The following is a 23,758-nucleotide window of genomic DNA, read 5'->3' as shown; positions in this document are numbered from 1 at the left end:
CTTTAAAATAAGCTTTAAAAAATCCTCACTGCAGAGCCATGTTTAGAAATATCACTCTGGAAGCTGTTATGCGTCTGCATGTATATGTGCCTCAAAAACAAAAAAAACACACCTTCCTGCATTTCCAAAGTGTGCTAAGCATTGTGCAAGATGTTTTGTATCTTTTCATCTTGTAAAGTATCATTCATATGCTACCAATAAGAGAGGCTCAGAGAGGTTACATGATTCCCAGTTGCTGAGTGGTAAGATGACTCAGAGTAAAAGTAAAAGTGTGTTGAATAAATGAATGAAAAAGGCAGAGGAGGCATTTGAACGTGTGGGATGGTCTGACTTCAAAGACAAGGTTTGGCAAACCGTTTCCATTGATTTTACCTAAGGATTCCGATCCCAGAAATGTGATCCCTGAGCAAGGTGAGCATAAGCACGTGGCAAAGCTGTGGAGAGCACACACACGCAGGCCAGAACCCTTCCTCTGAGTGGAATGTTAAGCAGATGCTGAATCTTTCTTGGAAAGAAAGCAATCCTTAAACACAATGCCACACGTTTAGAAGGAAGCACCTCCATTTAGTTACTCACTTGTCTGCTCATGGCTGAGGAAAGCAGCAAAACGCCAATAAATTTGCACTTCCAGGCCATAGTAGCTTTCAGGCCTGGGCCCCTTGGCTCATAGTTCTGTGGGCACATGCCATTGGGGTGCTGGACAGACTAATTGGCAATAGGAAGCAAAAGTGACACCTGCCATCAAATCAATTTAAAATCCATCCCTCTCCAGAAAGAACTTGCAACCTCAGACACACTGGGAAAGTTCTGGCAAAGATAAAACGTGTGTTTGTCATTAAATACAAAAACTTCCTACTATTAGCTTTTTAGGAAATTGAAAAGGTAATTTAACACAAATGAACGATACTGAAATGTTTTCATCAAGTCTGTCTGCCCCCTCTAGTTCCACACCGGTAAGTTAATTAACGCTTGCAGTTCAGATATAACTATCCACTTCAACATACATTTACAGCGGATTATTCGAACTGGTTACAAAAAAAAAGATATGCATGCTTCTTTTTTAAGACAGTACCAAACTTAGAGGCCGATACCTGCAGTTCTGACATTCTTTTCAATATTTACGGTGTGTTCCGATGTATACGCCTGTCCTCTAATTTTCTCAGTCTCCCCCCTATCGGTGGACATCCACGTTTCCATTAACTAATGTGAATTTTTTAACCATTGGATGGCTACAGTGGAAGTGGCTACAGGAGATGCAACTAGCAGCCAAGTTCAGCCCTTCGCAGAGTTGAGTTTGCCTAGACTTCGGGAAGGCAAGGTTAACCGGAGAAGGTCTAAGTACGCTCGGGCGAATATCCCGAGGTGCTCCCCTCCTACTTACAGAAGGAGGCCCCCGGAAACGCTGCGGGATCCGCGGGCACCGCGGGTTGGCCCTGGGCGCGGCTCTTCCACCTCCGGCCGCAGGGGGACGCGCGGGAGTCGACGCCGCGGCTTCCTCCGGAGCCCCGCCCGCTCGGGCCCGCCCCGCGCCCCGATTGGCTACGCGGCGGGAGCGCGCCGAGTCAGGGGGCGGTCCCGCGACGGCCACAAAGCGCGGCGAAGGTCACGACGGCGTGAGCAGGCGCGCGCCGACTGCGGCTCGGCGCTCTCCCCGCGCTCTCTCCGTGCCGTCGCCGTGCCATCCCCGCGCCCGCCCGCGCCGGGGCTATGGAGGGCGTGAGCGCGCTGCTGGCGGGCTGCCCCACGACTGGCCTGGCCGGCGGCCTGGGGGTCACGGCGTGCGCCGCGGCCGGCGTGCTGCTCTACAGGATCGCGCGGAGGTGAGTGCGCCGCGGCCCACGCGGTCCCCGCCCTGCCTGGCGCGGCCCCTCGCGGCCGCCAGGATCTGGGGTGGGCGGGAGCGCCGCCCTCTCCCGGAGGCGGCGGCGGCGCGCTGGGGCTGCGGCCTGCTTGCCGACGCTGACCCCCGGGCTGCACACACTCCCCCACCCACCCAAGAGAAGACCCTAATCTTCAGTCAGGAATCGCCTGGGGAGCCTGCCTGGGGGTGGGGGTACCGGGACTCCGGGAATGTAGGGTGCGGGCGGGGTGCAAACTACTGCTTCCCGCGGCGAGATGCTCTGGCCGAGCCGCGGGGGCTGCAGTCCCCGGCACCCTCAGGCTTCCCAAACTGCGGCGAATCGAAGATGGAGGCGGGTGCCGTCCTGCCTGCTTGCTGCCACTAGCGCTTCTCCCGGGTCGGGGGCCCTGATGCTCTCAGCTGGCACTTGGGGTCTGCAGAGGATGCTCCAGGCATTGTTTGGAGCGCCTTCTGGTAGCTCATTACTAGTCAAGGCCCCTGCTCCCTCTAGAGAGCCTGAGGGACACAAGGAAAATAGGCTGTTACTAAGAAGCAGAGCTGCAATTTAAACTCTGCAAGCCACAGTCTGGCCTTGGAATCTGCGTTCCTAACCTTGAGGGCCACACTGCCTCAAGATGTAAGAAAGGCTTGAGATGTGTCAAAGGTCTTTAGAAGGATGGTGTGAGTGGAGCTACAGCTGAGCGGGTTCCTTGGTACCCCCCTCCCCCCAGTGCTCAGGGGTGTGCTAGCCCCCTTGCCACATTCACAGCTGGCCTCTCATCAGCCTCTGGGGTCAGGGATAAAAGCTTAATGGTCTCCTGCCTCAGCAGGACCTCAGGGGTGACCCGATTCCCCACCTGATGCACCTTCCTGGGGGACAAGGGGGGAAATTGAGCTTGTGAACACGCTCTAGAGACAGAACTGGCTGGATGGGTAGCATCAGCAAGGAATTCAGAAAGCTCAGATCTTAGGTGAAAGAAGAGCAGACACATGCCTGGGGTTACATGGCAGCAAGTGGCAGAGCTGGGATTTGAACCCCGGCAGTCTGGCTGCCAGTCTGTACTTCCTTAACCTCTGCCATGTACTGCTTTTCATCCCAGAAGGAGAAAATAAGCAAGGGTGAGTGAATCAGAGATTTCTTGAAAGAGGAAGGGAGGGCTTCAGCCAGGCCTGGAGGATGAGCCAGACTGGCAGGCTGAGGAGGGAGAGACCTCCAGGGCAAGGAATGGGCATGTGGGGGAGCATGCCAGGTGGTGAGTGCAGCAGGGATTGAGGGACCACCCCAGCACCACCACTACCACTCAGGAGCCTCCAAGAACCCAAGCCTCTGCCCGACCCAGTTCCTGCCCAGGTCCTGGTAGCTGGAAGGGTCTGCCGGACCACCTGGTCCAAACCCCTCATATTATATCCAAGGGACCTGAGGCTTGCAGGCCCCACAGCATATTAGCAGCAGAGCTGGGTCCAGAGCAGTTTTCCTGCTGGTTGAGCTGTTTCTCAGTTCAGGCAGACTGGGGGGGTTGACCCAAGGATCCAAGCCTGATGGGGCAACTAGGTCATGGGCCCTGGCTGGGCATTGTCTGGGTCCTGCAACATCTCGCGAGACTGAATTTACACTGAGGTTTGCTTGCTGTGCCATGCGGCTTTTCTCACGGGTCCTATTTCCCCTTCTTGGACCTAGCCACAGTTTCCCTCTCTCAGAGATGAGTCTGGGACATTGGTGAAGTGTCGAGTGAGTGGGGTGGAAGGAGAGTCAGGAGTGTACCTTTTCCAGCAAAGAGGTGAGCGGGGAGCCAGAGAGTCACGGGTGGCACTGGGACTATTGCTGTTGATTGTTTTTGAAAAGGGCCAGTCCCTTCCCAGGATGCTCAGAGGCGTTCACATTGAGTCTTAGTTTTGTGTAGTCTGCTACACAAAATTACACTGCTGCAATTCAGAAATGAGACCAGGCCTTGTGGAATCAGCCCTCTTCTGTCCAGGTGGCCAGGGACTAAGAAGAACGTGGTGACGATGATAAACGTTAGCTTTGGTGGCAGCGTGAGGATGGGAATGACCTCAGGGGAGAGGGCAGGACGGAGGGTTGTCTTGGGAAGGCAGCTTGGCTGGAGGGTATTTGCAGGTTCAGTAGAAAGATGGCAGCAGGCAGGAGAGGGGCACCATGGGGATTATGGAAAGGAGTCCTCTGGGTGCCCTCTGCCTGAGTTTGACCCAGGCTGATGCAAGAGGTCACTTTCCTAAAGGTTTGCCATCCTCCCTAAGCCTAAGGGCAGAGCCAGGCCCCCTGCCGTGGAGTTCCTGCCTGGATGATTGTTAACAACGGTGGCAGTGGCATTTCAGGGCTAGTGGCATACCAGATCCTGAGCCCTACAGCATGTGCGACCACCTTGGGGACCCTGGCAGCAGCCCCATGGGGCAGGCACACTGGCCTCCCTGTTTCCAGGGGAGGAAGCTTGAAGGGGCTAGGCTGTTGAATCACTAGCTGCCCCCAGCCCACACTCCAGCACTCGCCAGCTTCATGCCCCAGACCTCACTGGCACCCGGCTGCCCCTCTGCCACCACAGGGGTGGCCCCCAGTCTTCTTGCATTTCCCCCTGGCGGTCCTAACAGTCCCCAGCTTCTTGGACTCCCCACCCTCACTCAGTCTGCTCATTGTTTCCCTGACCCTCTCCACCCCGCTTGGACTCCTCAGCAGCACCCCATCCCTCTCAGGAGCCTCCAGGGCCGCCTGCTGAGCCATCCACATCCTGGTGCTCAGAGGTGAAGAGGAAGCAAGCCCTACCCCCTCACCCCCCATCAAGTGCCAGGGTCTCATCCTGACAGGCCAGTCTTTCAGATGCCCCCACCCCACCCGCCAGGGCCCTGTACCTCCCACTAAGCCGAAGCTGCCCCCTGGACCTGTCCCCTGCACACTCTGCAGGTGGCGCCCCTCTGGGCTGTGCCTAGCAGCCCACCTGTCTGAATGCCACCTTCTCGGGGTACCCTCCTGGCAGATGTACCCCTCTGAGGGGATGGCAAGATTCCCTGCTGGTTGGCTTCACCCCTGTGGCATTTGTCACTGTCCTGTAAGGCTGTCCTTGTTGTCCTTTTTCAAGTCCACAAGTAGAGAACATCTCGCTCAGCTTTCACCTCTGTGAGCCTAGCCTGGTGCTCTGAACACTGGACAGAGGAGAATGGAGGTGTCCCTCAGGGGCTGGATTCAGGAGTATTGGTCTTGGCATGGAAGGATCAGGCAGGAGCCTGGAGGCCCATCAGGTCCTGGTGGTGCCTTATGCCTTTTGGATTTGGTTGGTTGGATGGAGCAAGGCATGTGTTGGTTTCGCTGTGGGGAGACCTCAATGTGGGTATTTGGGGCACCCAAGGCACAGAGGAGCAAGTGAGGAGCTGCGTGGGGGTCTTATGAGGGCCCTCCTTCACCCCTGAGGCTGTCCTAGGGTATCTATCCTCTTAGGGCCCAGGCAGAGACTGGCCTCTGACTCCCTGGCCATTGAGGAAGCCAAGCCCGATGCTTCCCAGAGAGAAGCCTCGGCAGTCTCTGAGCGCCCCGGGGTGGAGGCTGAGCCTGGTGCAACCCCTGTCGCAGTGGGCTCCTTCCTCCTAAGTCAGACCCCACCCCTGTCCCACCTGTAGGGAACGAGGAGGTGGCAGGCATGAGCGCTGTTTTAGGAAGCTATCGTGTTTGGGCCTGACGTCAGTGTTGTGTAGCGTCCATGTGTCCATCTTGCTTTTTCGGAGGGTGTGCTTGGGCTTGAAGAGGGGCAGAGACCATGCATGAGCTCCCCTTACTCCTTCCCTAGAGCCTCTACTGCCTGTGACTGCCGCAGGCCCCTCTGCACCTGCTCTGCATCCAGGACCCAACAGAGCCCAGGGCCTCAGCGTCAGAATGCCTGCAGCCCAGTGTGAGTGGCTCCTAGGCTGCCACCCACCGGGGCCCACTCTGCCTCTTGGGACCCCTGACCAGGGACGGTGGCCTGGTCTCCTGGCCTCTTAGCCTGTCAGATTCTGGACTCTAGGGGCCAGGTGGGTGCCCGCCTCCCTAGGGGCCAGGGTCCTCCCTCTTCAATCTGTTGATGGTGCTTCTCCCCTGTGTTACAAGGACATTCTGTCTTGTCTCCTCAAACCTTGTCACACTAAGCGTGCTTTGTCTTGGAGCCTGGTTGGGGTGGGAGGGTGTTGGCTTGGGGGAGAGACGCTGGGAGTGGGAGTTCAGGGGGAGTGTGAGGAGGATTTCCCTAAGCAAAAGCAGGACAGGGCTGAGCCTGGCCTGGGGCCAGGTGGAGGTGGGCAAAGCCTAGAGGTCGGGATCCCCAGGGCCCGGGACTGACCCTCCCCAGCTGACAGGGATGGCTTTGTGAACCACATACAGGCGCTGTCAGGGGTGCCCTCCGTGGGGTTTGCATTTGCTTTCTTGTCTAACAGGTGAAGCTCAGGGAAGGAGTTCACAGCTCTGGAGCATGGGAGACTAAAGTTCAGACCCAGCTGGGCCAGAACTCCAGCCCTCTGCCACGCCCCCACCTGCTTCTCATGGGGCATGTGGACCCCTTCCATACTGTGCTGCTCATCCTGGCTGGCCCCAGAAGAGCCAAGGGAACTGGTTCCTGGTGTTTAGACCTCCATCTGGCTGGGGGCGGGGCTGGCTGCTCTAGCCAGGACAGAGGATCTCCCTGCTCTGGGCAGAGATTACCAGGGGCTCCAAATGACAGGAGCTGAAGTTGCTGGCCCCAGGGAAGACGGCACATCTCCTGCCTCTCCTTCCTGCCACCGCAACCAGCCTAGACTTGTTTTGAGATGTACCGAGCCATTTCCCTAGTAACAGGGCTTCCTGGAGTGGAGGGAGCTCCGTGGCAGTCCCTGCTCTTCCGTCTGTGTTTCCTGGTACGGGGCAGCCAGGGGACAGAGCAGTGTCTTCTCCTTCCGCAGCTCCTCATTATTCCTCAGTGGCCAGTGCCCTGCTCTTACTCTTGGCTTCACAGCAGTTCTAGAGCCAGCTCACTGGTTGACCGGTCCTTCCAAACAAAGTTGAAAAGGTTGGGTCCTTCATGGGTGGGTGGGATATGGTTCTCACCCCCAAGCAGCGGGTACAGAGCCTGTCACAGGCACGGGGTTTTGTGGTTGGGGTAGCACAGATCTGAGGAGAGGCTTTGGGGCCTGCATCTCACCCAACTGGAACATGCCTCTGTGCCTGGCTAAAAACTGCCTGTAATGCAGGTACAAGTTAGCCAAGAAAAAGCCAAGGGTTTAAGTGCTTGGAACACCAGATGCCGAGTCCCGTGGCAGGTGGCATCTTGGCAGAGCAGGTTCCAGACCTGTAGCCCTTCATCGCTGCGCACGCTATTGAAGGCTCCGTGAAGCAGTGAACGGTGCAGCTGCCAGGCGCCAGGTGCCAGCCCCCAACCCAGCCAAGTACCTAGATTTTCTGACTTGACCCCCACAGTAGTCTCTCTGGGGCAGGGACTGACATTGTCCCCATCTGACAAATGAGGAAATGTGGCTGCCCCTGTGCCATCCTGCCCAGTCCTGCTGCTTAGACTGCTGAGGACAACATGGTGCTCAAGGGCTTTGGCCTGTGCTGGCGTGGTAGTGCAGAGCTGCAGGGGATGTCCAGGTGGTCCTCTGGGCCCCCACCTCATGTAATGGCCATTAATCCTGCACTTTCTCTAGATCAGGCCCTGCTGAGCAGCTCCCCAGGAGGGATTCTTCAAGTTGTCCCCAGTAATCTGCCCATGACCAGTGGGAGGGAAGGGAGGGCCAAGCCAGGTGGTGGCTGCCAGTGGCAGAACAAGGAGCCCTGCTTTCCAAGGTGCTGACCCTCCTTCCAGGCCCTTAGCAAGTGAAAGCAGCTGGCCCTTTTCTGTCGTTCTATCAGGTGCCAAGACCTGGAATTGAGAGACTCTGAGTGGCACATATGGAAGTCAATAGAGCTCTGGTCCAGCCTCCCAGGGGCCATGCCACCTGGTCCTCTGGACAGCGAGGCCATCTATGTGCAATGTGGCAGCTCACCCAGGACTGGAGATGGCCCCTGTGCAGTCAGGAGTGACAAGGCCAGGGCTCTGGGGCCCAGGTAGCAGCTGCTCATTGCCCACGTTATTTCTAGACTCCTGGGACTGGGGGTGTTTGTTGGGCAGTTGCTTCCACCTCTTCTCCCCATCAGGCCAGAAGTATGGAGGCACCCAGAGCACAGACTCCCAGTGTCTGGGCCGGGATTATCCCATAAGCCCCACCTGTCACCACACATGGCTGGCCTTCCTGCCCAATCTTCTTCACTGGAGGTGGAGGGTGGGGGTGCTAGCCCCTGCTGAGCAGCTGTCACTGATTCTGCCCCTTGGCTCCTTGGCAGTCACTCTCCTGGGACTTTCCTCTGGGAAGCACAGGAGACTCCCTTTAATCTGGGGCGCACCATTGCCACAGTCTGGAAAGAAGCTAGTTTAGGAGTGACCTGAGCCCACTGGGGGCAGGCATCCTGGAGCCTCGATGGGTCAACTCGAGGCCTGGCCAGCTCTGGCCCCTGCTGCCCTCATGCCTGAGCTCTAGGATACCGGGGGCTGGCAGCCCTGGGTCCGCGTAAGGATATCCCAGAGCCTGGGGATCTGGTGAGCATCTCCTGAGAGGTGCTTCACCTCAGTGAGTGAAGGGATCCACCTCAAGCATATCCCTCTTGGGTCTACAGTGGAAATGCCCCCAACATCCAGGCCCAGCTCCTTTGGAATCACTTTCCTCCTTCCACCCTGCATCTCCAGCTTGTGGTCCCCAGATCTTACTTCCTTCACCCTTTCCCTGGTGGCCAGGGTACAGGACCCCATCTGCAGGTAAGAGGGCAGGACCCAGCAGAAGGTTCCAGCTGACTCCGCTCTTTCCTCTGTTCGCAGGAAGAAGCCGACCCACACGACCGTCAACTGCTGGTTCTGTAACCAGGACACGGTGGTGCCCTATGGGAACCGCAACTGCTGGGACTGTCCCCATTGCGAGCAGTACAATGGCTTCCAGGAGGTGCGAGTGGCAGGGGCTGGCACAGGACCTGCCCTTCTGGGCCCCAGCCTGGAGCAGGGTGCTTTCCATGTGTCGTCTCGTGGTGCTGCCCCTCATCTGTAAATGAAGATGTTCAGGGGATCGAGGTGACTTGTTCAGAGTGGCAGTCAGGGTGTGGCCCCAGGTGTGTCTGACTCTGAAGCCCATTCTCTGCTTTGCACCAGAGATGGCAAGCATGGCCTGTAAAGGGCCACGTGTTAAACGTTTTAGGCTGCACAGGCCACTCGGTCTCTGCCCAGCTCCTTGCTTCTGCCCTTGTGGAGCAGGAGAGTACTGGCACCTGCTCTAGGCTGGGGTTGCCCAGGGTGTGGGTGGGAGGTAGGGTCCGGGCCCCCAGCTGTGCGCCAAGCTGGATGACTTCACAGTTAGCATGCCTTTGGGATCCCATAAAAAATTTTGGAGAAAAAGTGTCTGCAATTGTACATAAAGAAAGAAAGAAGGGCCTTGTGTGAGGGCTGCCCCCACTTCCCTGGAGCCTCCAGCATGGGGCCAGTCCTTTGGACCCCATTTCTCCCCCATCTCCTCAGGGGCTGCTGCATCCCCTCTTTCCCCTTGGGGAAGGGATTCCTCATTGACCGTGGTTTCTCCTTCCAGAACGGTGACTATAACAAGCCCATCCCCGCGCAGTACATGGAGCACCTGAACCACGTGGTGCGGAGCCTGCCCAACCCCCGCACCCCTCCCCAGCCGCAGCAATGGGTGAGCAGCCAGGTGCTGTTATGCCGGAGGTGCAGCCACCACCAGACCACCAAGATCAAGCAGTTGGCTGCCTTCACTCCACGAGAGGAGGTGAGGTGGGGGGAGGAAATCGGGAGGCTTTGGAGCAGCCGAGAGAACGCGTGCCTGCAAAACACTGGCTGGAGCCATCTCTGAGCCTCCAGCCCCTGCCCCCCCTTTCTGCCCTCAGTGCTTGGAAACACCCCTCTCCTTGCTGGTGCCATGTTCCATTGTGTGTGATTTCTTCCCTCCTCTTTGCTCTCCCTGGCTCATGGTCATTTCTCTCTGGATTCCCAGCCCAGGAACCCCACAGAAGCCACAGCACCTGCTGGTCAGAAGGGTTGTCTCTGGGCAGAGAGAGATAGGTCTTGGGCTCCAGGCAGGCACATCAGGGTGGAAAGGATGAACGCCTCTATCCCTCTGGGGCCCCATCAGATGCATCCCATCTTATCTTGCTCCTTCAGAGTCCTTTGTGCTCATTGGCTGGCCAGGCAGTTTGCAGGGGAAATACGGGAAGGAAACTGCTGACTTCTTGAAGAGGAAGGAACATGGTATTTGCTGGGAGGCTCAGCCTTAGGTGTTTGGCCAAGCTGGGAGCTTTGCCTCCCCTGAGCCCACTGTGGGGTCAGGGGCCTTGTTACCTGGCTAACTCCTGACCTTCTCCATCTCAGGGGTCCCATGGCCTCAGGGGCAGATCCTAGCTAAGGCCCAAACACAGTGGTTTTCCCAGGGTCCAGCTGGAAGGGAGGTGGGAAGGGAGGGACCCAGGTCAAGGGAAGGAGTGTAAGGTGAGCTGGGGCTGGGCTTGGAGTCAGGGTGTATAGAGTGAAGGGCAGCTTTCCACGGCGGGCGTTAGGTTCCTGCATGAGGAGATCATACTGATAACTGTCCTCCACTACAAACTGAAATGTTTGGTTCCCATGGAAACAAGATGAAATATGCATTAGTGGCTTTTCTGGGGGAGGGCCCAGGTGGGACCTGAGTCTTCCAGGCTGTTCCTGAAGCCCTAAGACCCCCTCTAATTCCCTCTGAAACTGATCCTGGGCCTCTCTGGGCTTAGCTCTCTGCCGTATCAGGTGCCCCCCCCCCCTTTGCCTATGGTTCCCCTATCTTCAGGTTCAGGGCATGAGGCCTGAAGTACCTCCAGATGCATCCCCGGGAGCTAAAGGACTTCCTTAGTGTGTCTTCTGCTGCCTGCTAGGCCCCTGCTCTATCTTGGACTCTGCTGCCCTTCCTCCCAGCACCTGTATCGCCTCACCCCAGGCATCGCCCTGTGTCACCCACCAGTGGCCCTCATCTTGTTGGTCGTAGGAGGAGCAGGTTCAGCGTGAGGGTGACTTGCTTGTCTCACCTACGTGTAAGCGGCAGGGCCAAGACCTGTCCCCAGGTCCATCTTGTCAGCAGAGAGGGTGGCCTCAACCTTCTCCACCCAACTCCCACCCCTCTTGCAGGGCAGGTATGACGAGGAGATCGAGGTATACCGGCACCACCTGGAGCAGATGTACAAGCTGTGCCGGCCCTGCCAGGCGGCCGTGGAGTACTACATCAAGCACCAGAACCGCCAGCTGCGCGCGCTGCTGCTCAGCCACCAGTTCAGGCGCCGGGAGGCCGATCAGCCCTGCACGCAGGTCTGTGGTGGGTGAGCTTGGGGCTGTTTGGGGCTCTCAGTGTACTCGGCTGGGTCCCCCCATGACAAGAGGCCCACAATATAGGGCTGAGGGCCTTTCCCTAGGGAAACCTTTCTTTCAGGCCGGGCCCCTTGTTGTCAGTGGGTGTCCTGCAGAGAGTGGCTCAGTGCTGTGCCTGATACTTCTGTCTCTAGCGCTAAAGCTGATCTCTGTGCCAAGCACCTCCCTGTGGTGTCGCATCTGCTCCTCCTGGCAGCCCTGGGGTGATTCTGAGCCTCTGGCACCCCACTGACAGCTGCAGAAACCAAGCCCGGGAGGTCAAATAACTTCACAGGGCTACTCGACACCAGGATTCAAACCCAGGACTGGCTGGCTAAAACCCCTCACTGACTTTTTAAAATTGTGGTGCACAGTTAATGGGATACTCAGGTCGTTGAAAAATAAGAGATGTTCACAAGTAGAATTAGAAGTGAAAACCCACCCCCCCTCCTTTCCAGCTGGGGTGTGGTTTCTAGGCCACAGCCGCCCCAACCTCACAGCCATGTCACCTCCGCGGGCATGCACACGTGTGCACAGTGGAAAACAAGGCAGGCACTGTCCTCTGGGGTTTCTTTCTTTTTTTTTTTGGCTCTCTGACCTAAAATTCCCCCAAACTGACCGCCTTATTCCTAGACTAAACAACTAGATACCAAAATTTTAAATTCAGTCTTGGGTGGTGCAATGGTGGCTCAGTGGCAGAATTCTCACCTGCCATGCTGGAGACCTGGGTTCAATTGCAGGAACCAGCCCATGCCAAAAAAAAAAAATTAGGCATAAGCTTATCCCAGAAGGACACCTTAATATAAATTCAGTCTTTGCCAGAGTTATCTATCCATTTATTGCAACAAGAGGAATTTTTGATGAGAACTTGACTAAATGATTGAAAAGTTTGTCTGGAAGAATAAGGTCACTACTAATACCAGCTCTCTTGGACAAGAGCGTGTGGGAGCCGCACCCTCCACTCACCCACCCACAGGCATGGCCCCTGTGGGGTGAAAGGCCAGGGACAAAGGGAGTCAAGGGGACAGGTTGCCAATAGGGACAGCAGAGAGGGTGTAAGGATCAAGGGCATAGGGAGGACAGTGTTCGTGACCATCACGCTGGGCTGGGACCCTGGTGCCTCGCAGCACAGCAGGCCCAGGTGCACCCTGCAGGTAGATATGGCCCCTGGCTCAGTCTCTGTCCTCCTTCTTCCCCCAGAGCTTCTGCTCCTCTGCACTGAAGGCCCCAGCTCAGGCCACCGCACTCCGTGCACTCGCCTTCCTGGCCTGCGCCTTCCTGCTGACCACTGCCCTGCACAGCACCAGCGATTCCTCCACCCCTGGTGACTCCCTGCCCCCAGCCCTGCCCCCTGGTGGCAATGGCTCAGCTGTGCCTGACAATGGCACTGCCCCTGGGGCTGAGGGCTGGCAGCAGCTGCTGGGCCTCCTGCCAGAGCACACTGTGGAGAGGCTACGGGATGCCTGGGCCTTTGGGCAGAGTCACCAGATGGGCATCGTGGCCCTGGGCCTGCTTGCCTGCCTGCTGGCCATGTTGCTGGCTGGCCGCATCAGGTAGGTGTGGGCTGGGGCACGGGAGCGTGTAGGATGGGATCTGCACCCTGAATCACTGGCATGGGGCAGTAATTCAAGAGGCCCAGGTTTGTTGGCTGATTCTGCGTAAGGAGCCCTTGTCACAGTCACTCTGGGCCGAACTTGGCTATAGCTGGAACAAGATGTCCCCATGCTCCAGGGGCTGGGAGTCCACTGGGCAGGTAGGACAGAAAGTGACCCTGCCTTGAAGGGGAGCAGCAGCACTAAGATGGCCGTCTCTTACCTATAGTGTGTTGAGGCCAGCTCACCTTGCTTTTCCCCTGCCTTGGGCTTGACTGTAAAATCTGGGCTGTGGTAGCTATCAGCTCCCTCATGGGGTGGTGAGGGATTTAAGTGGGATCTTCCTGGTCTTTTGTCTTCCTTCCCTGAGCCATGGCGCACCTTGGACCAGAAGCCACATCCCCTCGCCTTACCTCTGAGTGTCTCTGAGGGTGGTTTTCTTGGCCCCACCTTACAGGCTGGAGCACTGAGGTTTGGGGAAACTGGCCTTCTCGGGTGGGACCCAGAGGCTCACGATCCTTCTTGGCTCAAGGGTTCTGTCCTCTGAGCAGGTTAGGCTGTGGCGGGTAGGGAGGACAAGGCAGGATGTGGGACAGGGGTCTGGCCCCGCCACCACAGGCACTTATGCCGCCCCACTCTGCCCTGCAGGCTCCGGAGGATCGACGCCTTCGCCTCCTGCCTATGGGCCCTGCTGCTGGGCCTGCACCTGACCGAGCAGCACCTGCAGGCAGCCCTGCCCAGCTGGCTAGACATGCTCAAGTTCAGCATCACGTCCCTGTGCTGCCTGGTGGGCTTTACCGCAGCCGTGGCTACAAGGAAGGTGACAGGCACGCGGAGGTTCCGGCCCCGAAGGTCAGAGAAGCAGCAATGACTGCGGGGGGAGGACAGACAGATGGACAGACTCAGAGCTTGCCCCCGGCCTGGGGCAGGGCACCTCTTCTCTCTTCTTCCTTCTCTCTTACCTGCCCACTCCCACTCCCTGCCCAGCCTCAAGCCCCAGGGCCTGACCCAGCCTCTCCACCTCCCCACAGAGTCAGGCCCGTACCCCTTTTCCTTTGAACTGGCACGCAGCCAGCCCCAGCCCCAGGTGCCCCCTTGCTACTTGCCATTGCTGCCTCCTCTCTGACCAAAGACCCTCTCAATGCATTTCCTCACCCACCCAGATGACCAGAATGTTGGGGTCTCCCCCAAGCCTGCCCCTGTCCCATGGCTTCCTGCTGGCAGCTCTAGGAACCCCCTTTTCCTAACTCTGACACAGGCAGATGAGGGCCAGGGTCCCTGCCATCTGCTGCTCTCACCTCACTCCAGGTTACCCCAACCCCACCCTGGTGCCCAGGTAAAAACTCTGGTCCATCCCTGGTCATGCTTGTTGCCAGTGGGACCAGAGAGGGGATGGGGCTGCCCTAGGCCTACAACTCAGCTCTCTGGTCTCTGAGACCCAGTTGTCCCTCATCCTTCCCAGGCAATTGAGTGCAATTCATAGGCCCAGTTGCTTGTATGGCCAGAGCCCCTACCAACCTTGACCATGAATTTGTGAGGAGAGCCTCTTCCCAAGGGGCAGTAGGAAATCTGCTTGTGGTCAATAGTCATCTCTCTCTAAACTATGGTGTGAGTGTCCCAGGTTGAGGGAATATTGTCTTTTCTTTACTCACCAATTATTTAGTGGGCACTGCTGTAGGCCAGATAGAAAGAGCTGGGCATGCATGCTCTGCCGCCCCCAGGGAAGCCTCCTTTGCCTTCTGCCAGGGCTGTACCAGCCTATTCTAGCTGCCCCTAAACACCCAGTTGTGCATGAACCCAGAGCTGCCCCCATTGGCCTTCCTCCTCCCCAGGCCTGGGTGTATCTCCAGTTTCCTCCAGTCACCCCATATGCCTGGGAGCAAGGCTTAGGAGGTTGGTCTGCACACCATGACACTAGGTTCTGTGTCACCTCTCTGGCCTGCTACTGTCAGATGTCCTCCTCCAGGCCCCTGGCAGCAACTCCACTGTGGGGCAGCTACCAAGCTCACTTGCTCCACACTGAGTTAGGTGGGAAGAGAAGGTCAGCACCTGCCAAAGCTCCATACCCACCTACTCTGGGGAGACCACCTCCCACTGTGGGCTGCCCCAGGGAAGGGGCCATCTGTGGCTGAGGCTACATTCCAGGAACAACTGCTACTTACTAGCTTGTGGTCTTGACCAGGTACTGCTATGCCCAGCCTCAGTTTCCCCAGTCTGTGAAGTGAGGGGCAGAGCCCCTGCTAGGCCTAGTCCCCTGACCCTGTCCCCAGGGAGTAGAGCATATAGCAGTGGGAGAGTTGGGAGAGCTGGATCCCAGTGCCTGCTGCGGCATAGCCCTGGGCAGCTAGAGCATGTGTCCCCCTTGGGCCTCAGTTTCTTCTGTCCTTGGTGCCAAGAGACCGGTGCCTCCCGTCACAAACTGTGGGGTAGAGCACACAGGGTGGCACACTGGGAACCGAGTGCTGTCTACATACAGAGGAGTCCCCAGCCCAAGCTGCATTGGAGGGGCCAAGGCAGGAAGGTGGACCCATTGTTCCCTACCTGGTGGTGCCCCCTGATGACCCAGGGTAGGCTGCTCTCCCCTTCCAGAAGGAAGAGCCTGGGGTTACCAGCCCCCGTATTCTACTCTTGTACGGCATAGGGAAGACCACAGCTGATCATGCAGGCTCACACTATAACAAAGAGGCAACCAGCCTGCTGGGTCTAAGTGCCCAGCAGGTGGGAGAGCGTGCCCTGCCCAGTCCTGCACAGGGCCCTGCAGGGTGCGGTCGGGGTGCCCAAGCCCACTGCTACGAGTCTTCCTTATGGGGGAACCTAAGCAGCAACCCTACCCCATTGGCCCTGTGCTTAGAGAGCAGTCCTCTGTTAGTGTGTGGAAAGCCTAGGTAGGTCAGGGGACCCTCTGGGCTTCTGTCTTGCTCCCTTCCTAATCTGCCAGGGGAATCTCAGACAGGGCCTGACCAAGTACGGGTGAGATGAGAAGACATGGGAGGCAGCCCTTCCTGTAGAATCAGCAGCAAGGAAGAGCTGGGAATTTTGGGGGTGGGGGCAGCCCAAAGCCATGCTCAGTGGCGGGTCTCCTAGAGAGGGTAAGGAGCCACATACTGGCCCCTCACTCCAAGGCAGGTGGCAGGTGGCCCATGAGCACAGCCTGCTGGCGGTGCCAACCCCCACCTGTGTGTCCAGGAAGCTGACAGTGTGATGCCAGCTACTGCTTTTCTTGGCATTGTATAGAACAGGACATCTGTGTGTATGTGTGTACTTAAATTATTTATAAAAATCATAACCAGCTTTCTTGCTGGCCAGGAGCCCTTGCTAAACAGATGCCTTTCCTGCCATCTAGCAGGGATAGGAAAGACTTTAGGAGATGGAAAAGTGAGGAGTACTGGCCTTTTTAGAGTTTTGTGTGAATTTTTAAGTTACCCATCTGTCCCTTAAGCTTTTGTCACTTTGAGAATATTCTAACACCCTTCTGATATCTTGGGTGACGGCTGAGGAAGCGCTGGTGATTTTGGGGTTGTGGCCTGTTAGCTGCAGTGCCACCCATTTCTCTCCCCCACTGCTGGGGCACGACTACTAGTCCATCCTTGGTCAGGGCAGGATCACCTTTAGGTGTAGAATGATGCAAGAGGGGCCGGCTGTCCTCCCCCTTCTGTGCCAGCGCCCCACCGTTCCCCTTACGTGTTACCTGAGAAGGCTCCTCCAGTAACACCTGCCCAGGAACAAGGCGCTGACTCACCCTGCACAGCCTCAGCCCGCCCACCTGGGAAGGAGCCCACCCGGGAAGGAGCCGCCGCGGTTCTGAGCCACCCGGCGGCCACCGCTCCTCGTCCTCTCTCGCGTAGAATTGTGGATAATGTCTAGTATCCCTCTAATCACTGTAAACACAACTCCTGGCCTTGGGCGTTGTGTTTTGGATGCTGTGTTTTCAATAAATGCCCCTGGGGCCCTGCTTTCTACCTGTTTGACGTCAGGTGCCATGTCTTTTATGTTTTTTTGTTTCCTGTTCCTTTAGGAAGGGCTGCGCGGGGCGGAGGGCATTTGAGGTACAGGCACATCCACAGGCATCTGGTGGGAGTGCGGATTGGGGGCTGGTGTCCTGGCACCTCTCAGAGGAGCCCAGCACTCACCTACCTTGCTAGGTCATATTCTCCCTTCTCAGCAGACAGCCGCTTCCGGGGGAGTCCTCATTCCTTCCACTCTGGCCTTGGACTGGCACCAGGTGGGAAAATCCCAGAGTTGCCCTCAGTATCAGGTCAAAGTGCAGCCTGCCTGTCCCCTCCCAGAACGCTCTTATTCAGCATGTGGTACAGTGATTCAGATTCTGAGTCCTCGGTCCCCGAGACCTGGTTTTAGGGTGCAGGGCAATTTGAGGGGCTCTCACCAAAGGGAACCTGAGCACCTGCAGAAGCTCGGTGGAGCTTGACCTGAGGTCGGGCTTCCTTTACTGGGACCACCCACTGTGTCAGGGCCTCTTCTGCGCCCCCCTGCACCATCCCCCAGGCCAGCATCCGGTGAGGAAGTTCTTGCATGTGGCCGGAACCAGCTGTGGCGCAGTCGCAGCCGGAGGGCTTAGGTCTCCAAGCGCCTTCTTTCCCCCTGCCAGTGCCGCCTGTGTCAGTGTTGCCTGTTTGAGAATAGCACACCTGCTAAAGGGATGAGAAGCCTGATGTGAAACACTGCGGTGTTCCCACGTGTGAGCAGAGTCTAGGAAAAGTGGGAAAGAGCTGGCAAGACCCGGCCTCTTTTTGGAGCTTCCCGTGAGGGGCCAAAAGCTTCTGGGCGCTGCAGTCCTCTGAGACCCGTGGAGCCCCCTCCCCTCATGTCCACCCACAGGCTCAGCTGGTCACTGAGGCCTCCCAGGCCCCTGTGGGTTGCCTTTGACAGATACCCAGTGGGAGTGGAGATGAGATGCCAACACAGAGTCCTGCTGCCATCTGCTAGAAGGGCCTGGGTGTGCGTCCACGTGTGTTGCTGCCTGTCGAGGTTTCCTGCTGCCATCTGCTGGGAGGGCCTGGGCATGATCCCAGGTGTCCTGCTGGCAGCAGGCCACTCCCCCTCTGGGCAGACTCTAGGTCTTTGGGGTTGGCAGGCCACCTGGGAGGAGGTAGCCTCTGCCTTCCCCCATGGACTCATACCCTAGAGCAGGAAGTTGTCCCAGCTATGCCTCTGCCACCACTGAAAGTGCCTGACAGTGTTATCCTTCCCAGCCATTCCCTGAGGTACGATGCTATCCTCCTTAGAGGTGGAACCCTCCCTGCGTGCCCAAGGGGGCAGGAGTGGACACCGGGCTTGGGAAGGACAGATCAGCGGATAATGTGGGCGCGTCCAGCCTGGGCTCATGTTGGCCAGGCCTTTCCATGTTGACTTGACAATTCCTGCTTGGTTTCCCCATGGGCTGTGAACACTGAGTCTGCTTGGGAAGGCATTTAAAAGGTCACGTGATTTTCCAGGAAATCAACAGCTGACCCTATGCTTTCCTTATAAAACTTTTTAAGAGGAGGTGATGAAAAATGTTTCGCTGGGGCTTTGTGGGGGACTGGGACTTGAGCTCGGTCGGTTTTGGTGGGGGCCACAAGGGACCTTAGCCAGCCCCTGGTCTGCTGGAGGGCCTGGCCAGCCTGCCCATTCGCCGGCAGATTGCCAGCTGGCTCATTTGTCCCTGGGGACTGAGGTAAGGCTGGACCATCTGCAGCCCCATCCAGACGGCAGACTAATGTATTAACTGCCTCTTGTCCCGCGCTCTTCTCTGTAATCGGTTGCCTTAATCTGAAGCATGGTTGATGTTCTGGCTCAGAGCCATTCGGTCCTCTGGTGTGATTTGTACTGTTCTCGAGTTAAAGAGACACTGTCACCTCTGTCTTTTGGGTGGCTTTGGCAGATCGCTTACGAAGCTTTCCTAATCTTTGAGTTTGGTGTATGGGCTGGCGGTCCTGTCCCATGAGAGCTTCTTCCCAGGGGAAATTGCAGAGCGCAGCCACCACACCCTCTGCTTTACAAGGGGCTGGAAAGGGAAGTGTCCAGTGTCCGAGACCAGAGGAGCAGGAGGCAGCCTCCCACAGATAGAGTGGCCGTGGGACTTCTAGGAATGATGCCCTGGGTAGCAGAGGGTGCCTGTTCTGGCTTTGGGTGCTCCTGCCGTTCCATGCTCTGAGCTCAGCTGCCCCACTGGGAGCAGTAGCAGGAAGACTGTGGGCCAGGAACAGGAAGTGGCAAAGAAGAGTCCAAGTCCGTTACCTTTATTGAGTGCCTGGCCTGAGACTAGGCATTTTCACGTCAAGGCACAGGGATGGCATGAGGTTGACAAGGACGACAGTGTCACTTTAATGCCGAGACCTGTAGTGGGACTAGTTTGCTGTGAGCCCTGGGGGATCGGAGGGGCATGCAGGTGGGGTGGCCATGCTGACCCCCCACCCCGCCCCCAGCCACCCGCTCCTAATGGCGTGAACGTGGTCAGACTGCTTTTCTGCTTCAACTAACGCACGGCTCCTCGGGCCCCCAACTCCAGCTCCCCTTGAACGGTGAGAGGGGATGAGGACCTGCTGTGCCGAGACTGCCTCGAGAGCCTTGCAGCTCACCCTCTTGCTCTTCTCCCGGGCCAATGGGCTCTCGCAGGTACTTCCCAGGAGATGCGGCCAGCCTCTTCCCTGCCAGCCCTAGCCTGGCCATCCCCTGCCTGAGCGTCGGGGGCTCCCCACCATCTCTCTTCGTCCCCAGCCCTCCTGGCTTCCTGCCTCTCGCCAGCCAGCAGCTGTTCAGGTCTCCCCGACGGGCCTCGCCCTCCTCACTGCCAGGCCGCCTCAGCCGGGCCCTCTCACTGGGGACCGTCCCCTCCCTGACACGGACAGGTACGGGGCGCTCAGGATGGGCGGGCAAAGCAGGGAGGGGACAGCCGGTCAAAGAGTGGGAGGTGGTGCAGGGGGGCTTTGTGCTCCTACTGTGGGGTCTGATGAAACTGGGTTCTCACCCTAGGGATCCACTTAGCAAGTAACTGACCTAAGCCAGAGGATTGAACCTCTGAGCCTCTGTGTCCCCACAGACAGGGCTGGTATAGCATTGCCTTCTGGAGCTGGCAGTGGGAAGCTAAGAGTTAATGAGATGACATTTTAAGGGGCCTAGAAGGGTGACTGGCACCCAGTGTGTGCCCAGCGAGTGTGAGCAGTGTTGGGTTTGGTTTTTCCTCGTTCTTACCATTGCTATTACTGCGGTTAGGTCTGGAAATTTTCCAGAGACTGGTGCTGAGCCTCTGCCCCTTTGGGCCCGTTCTGGGTCGTGTGTCCTGGGGACACGTGACAGGACTCCATCCTCGGAGAACATGGTGGGCTTGCAATTAAACTGGCTTTTTTTTGTTACACTCCAGGTGCTAGCCTTGTAACGTGCAGTCGGGGCCTCATGTAAGCCCCACAGCAACTTCACGGCAGATCACATTGGCTCTGTGCCAGGAGTCACCCCCCACCCCCAGCCTGGCTCCTCTGATCACCTGCCCCTGGCCCCACTGCTGCTACGAGCTGGGCCTGAGCCCCAGCACCTGAGCACAGCTCCCCTGTTCCAAAGTGGACAGACTAGGGCCTCTACGGGGCCTCTAAGGACAATTCCCATGTCTAGGCTATCGGGGCAGGAAGGGTTGAGGCCCTTGCAGCCAGGAGCCCCCTGTGCCGGCTGAGCAGCCGGGAGAGTCCTGTGCATGGCTGTCACTTCCAGATCCTTCCGTGTTGCTAGACACGCGCCCCCGGTGGTTGGAAGGCGCCGGCTGCTGCCCTCCTCGCAGAGCCGCTCCTTGGCCATGCCCCGTGGCCTGGTGGGGCCTCTGTGGGCTCTGCCCTGGGAGCGGGGGCTGGAGCAAAGGCGCCACGGGACCCTGGGGCCCAGCATCTGGGGCTGCCCCAGAAGCTTCTCAGAGGCCCTCAGGGTGCGGTGGGACTCACCACGGGACCGGCCTGGGGTCAACTCTGTGGGAGCCTGTTTCGTCTTCTTTAGGGAAGGTGTAGGTTTACCACCCTGCCTCTGTCATGAACAGCCCACACCAGCGCGGAGCCCTTGTTCCATGTTCCAGTCCCCAGAGGAGTGTTCTTACCGTTGCCCTGTCCTCTAGCCCAGGCCACACCGGCTGGGGTGTGCACTTGTAATGGGCGTACAGCCTAACTCTCCCCTTTTAGGTTCAAACATTAATTCGGTGTTGTTGATTACAGGGTGTGAGGAGGGCTGCCTCAGGCTTTGTTCTTTAGGAAAAAAAGCAATTATGGTTCATCGTCTCCCCAGGGCACAAAGCAGACAGGGCTGGGCAGGCGGAGGGGGCCTCCTCACCGTTCCCTTGTACGGGCCATGCCAGAGTTGGAAAAGAGAACCCCAGGCTCCCTCTGAAGTCCCCAGCCCCTACCCAGGGCCACCCACTCCCTGTCTGCTAGTCTGATGGAGGCAAAATGGGGGAGCAGAGTTGGGGCAGCCTCCCGGGCAGGAGCTTTGGCCCCAGGTCCCGCCTCTGCCTCCCCTGGCCCCACCCCGCTCTGCACCTCGCAATTCCACCCTAACAGGGAGTCCGTGACAAGTGCTTCGTGGAGTTGTGGGATCCTAGGAGGGAAATAAAGCCCTGAGAGCCAGATGGCACCCTAACCTCTCTGCAGTGGGGGCAGGGGCGGGGGATGGAGCGGTTCATCTCCCAGGGTCTGCTGGAGCAGGGCCCTCACCAAACAGTGCCACCTCACTGTCATTACAGGGTGTGGGGGCCGATGACAGATGGCCCCAGGGTCTCTCTGACCCAGAGGCCCCTCTGTCCTGAGCCCTTGCCCTGCCTCTCTCAGCTTTTCTCCCACCCCCACCTCTGCTTCCCTCTCCCAGGCCCAGTAGGACGATGCCCTCTCCGTGCCCCCCTCCCCCCCAGAGCAGGTATCTGGAAGGACTCTGTTCAGTGGTGCCTGGGTCACTTCACCACCCTCCCCTTGTGGCATGGGGGGCCTGGCAGGGCAGGGGTGGCTGGGGTGCTCAGACCCCCAGGGCAGCAACCGCCTAAAGAGGCACTCAGGCCCTGCCTGGATGGGCACTTGGGGACACAAGATGGGTGAGGCGGGGTCCCTGCCCCCACTTAGACTGTACTTAGAAAGGGCAGCATGTGCCAAGCTTATGTGTCCAGAGCCAGCAGTGGGACAAGATTAGCAGAGAAGGTAGAAGTAAGGTGGTTGAAAAGGCAGGGCCTGGGGACAGGAGGCCCAGAGGCTTGGGTCCAAGGTCTCACTCCGCCCATCACCCTCTGTGAGTTTCAGTCCTTTATTCACGCAAAGGGAATGAGCATTTGTGTCTTACCTGCCTCCAAAGGTCGTGCCAGGCCTCAGTTGAGAGCGATTTTATGAAAGCATATTGTGGGGGTTGGATTTGGATGGTACATCCCAGGGTGGGGAGCAGAGGAGGACATGTCCTGTCTGCAGGCCTGACCTGTTCCTGCTTCTCTTTTCTCTCCAGACTCAGGGTACCTGTTCAGTGGGAGCCGCCCACCCTCTCAGGTGTCTCCCACAGGGGAGCTTCCTGTTTCAGGTAAGGGGAACCAGGAGCTGAAAGCAGGGTTGGGGGCAGCCTCCGCTGGGGAGCTCGAGGGAAAGACAGAGTGGTCAAGCATGTACCCAGGGGTCAGACGCATCTGTGCCCAGGTCCCAGCCCTGGCACCACCTGGCTGTGCCAGCCTGGGCACGTGACTCTGGTGCCTCAGTTTCCTCTTCTTGATCCCTGTAGGGCACTGAACCCAAAGTTGGCCCAGAGCAGCACCTTCAAGTGTCACTGATGTCCTCTTTGGTGACCTTGATGGCAACGACAGGGACTTGGGTTCACCAAACTCTGAGCCTCCAGAGTCCATGTTTGCCTGGCCTGCCCCCAGCGGCAGGAGGGCAGAGGGGATGTGGCCTTGGCTCCATGATCGCCATCCCTCCCCTCAGCCAGGTGGGGCACCAGCCCCTTCTCTCTCTGGATTCTGTCGGGACTGCCCCCTGCCCCCCAGTCTCTCCCCAACCCTCCATCCTGGCCCAGGGACATGGGAAGCACTGCTGTAGCAGCCCCATGCGGCCTGCTCACAGATATGGCTGACCCTCCCCTCCCTCCCCCAGATTACCTCTCCCTGCTGTCGGGGGGCCGCCCCTCCTCTCCACTCCCTTCCCCAGCGCCTTCCGTGACTAGCTCCGTGGCCTCCAGCTCGGGCTCCCTGCGCCACCGCAGACCACTCATCAGCCCTGCACGCCTCAACCTCAAGGGGCAGAAGCTGCTGCTCTTCCCGTCGCCCCCTGCAGAGGCCCCCAGCTCCCCCAGCAGCTCAGACGAGCACTCGCCCCACAACGGCAGCCCCTTTACCATCGTGCGGCCGCCAGCACAGGATGCCAAGCACACCGTGGGTACGGCCTGCCTGCCCCCTTGGTGCTGGGCGTGCCTGGGAAGGGGTGCGGGGTCGGGAGCACTTTCGGGGGCCACGCACCAGCTGCTGCTCTCCATGGCCCGGCTGGGCCTGTGCTCCTAAGGGAAGGGACGTGTGGAGGCCTCACGGGCCGCCCTCACTCCTCCCTGGGGCACACCCCCGACACCAGGTGTCCTCAGTCTAGCCTCTGATCACCCTGAACCCTCGAGGGCATGCCCTCTGCTGACTGGTTTTACTTTCTAGTTTTGCAGTCAACCTTTAGGGTCCTTGTTCCTTGGGATTCACTGAAAGCACTATCTGCAGCAGCACAGATACTTGTTTTGCTCAGATGGTGTGGCTTATTTTAAAAATTAGACCGCCCCCAGCCCTGCCCCTCCCCGGCCAGTTGTCTGTCCCCTCCAGAAGCCTCACTCTGGGTGGCAGCGACCCCAGATCTCAGACCAGCTGCCCCGACACAGCCAGGGTCCAGGGCAGGGCCAGAATGGGTGCTGAGAGGGGAGGTGGGGGAGCCATCTGGGGCGAGCACCAGCGG

At 58.2% G+C, this 23,758-nt stretch overlaps 1 protein-coding gene across 2 annotated transcripts in view; it reads left to right on the top strand.

The window, feature by feature from the left end:
• Positions 1-1,707: 1,707 nt before the first annotated feature.
• Positions 1,708-23,758, top strand: part of TMEM201 (transmembrane protein 201) — a 30,510-nt gene continuing 8,459 nt past the window's right edge. For both annotated transcript variants that reach the window (XM_077151387.1, XM_077151388.1), the window contains exons 1-9: positions 1,708-1,820; positions 8,701-8,821; positions 9,455-9,649; positions 11,029-11,205; positions 12,445-12,797; positions 13,485-13,688; positions 19,452-19,684; positions 22,290-22,361; positions 22,925-23,206. In XM_077151387.1, coding sequence (XP_077007502.1) covers positions 1,708-1,820; positions 8,701-8,821; positions 9,455-9,649; positions 11,029-11,205; positions 12,445-12,797; positions 13,485-13,688; positions 19,452-19,684; positions 22,290-22,361; positions 22,925-23,206 — 1,750 coding nt within the window. The remainder of the gene's footprint in view (positions 1,821-8,700; positions 8,822-9,454; positions 9,650-11,028; positions 11,206-12,444; positions 12,798-13,484; positions 13,689-19,451; positions 19,685-22,289; positions 22,362-22,924; positions 23,207-23,758) is intronic.

The sequence above is a fragment of the Tamandua tetradactyla genome, chromosome 2 (assembly GCF_023851605.1).
Source record: "Tamandua tetradactyla isolate mTamTet1 chromosome 2, mTamTet1.pri, whole genome shotgun sequence".
Lineage (NCBI taxonomy): Eukaryota > Metazoa > Chordata > Mammalia > Pilosa > Myrmecophagidae > Tamandua > Tamandua tetradactyla.
The sequence above is the reverse complement of the archived record's forward strand: the minus strand, read 5'-3'. Positions and strand labels throughout refer to the sequence as shown.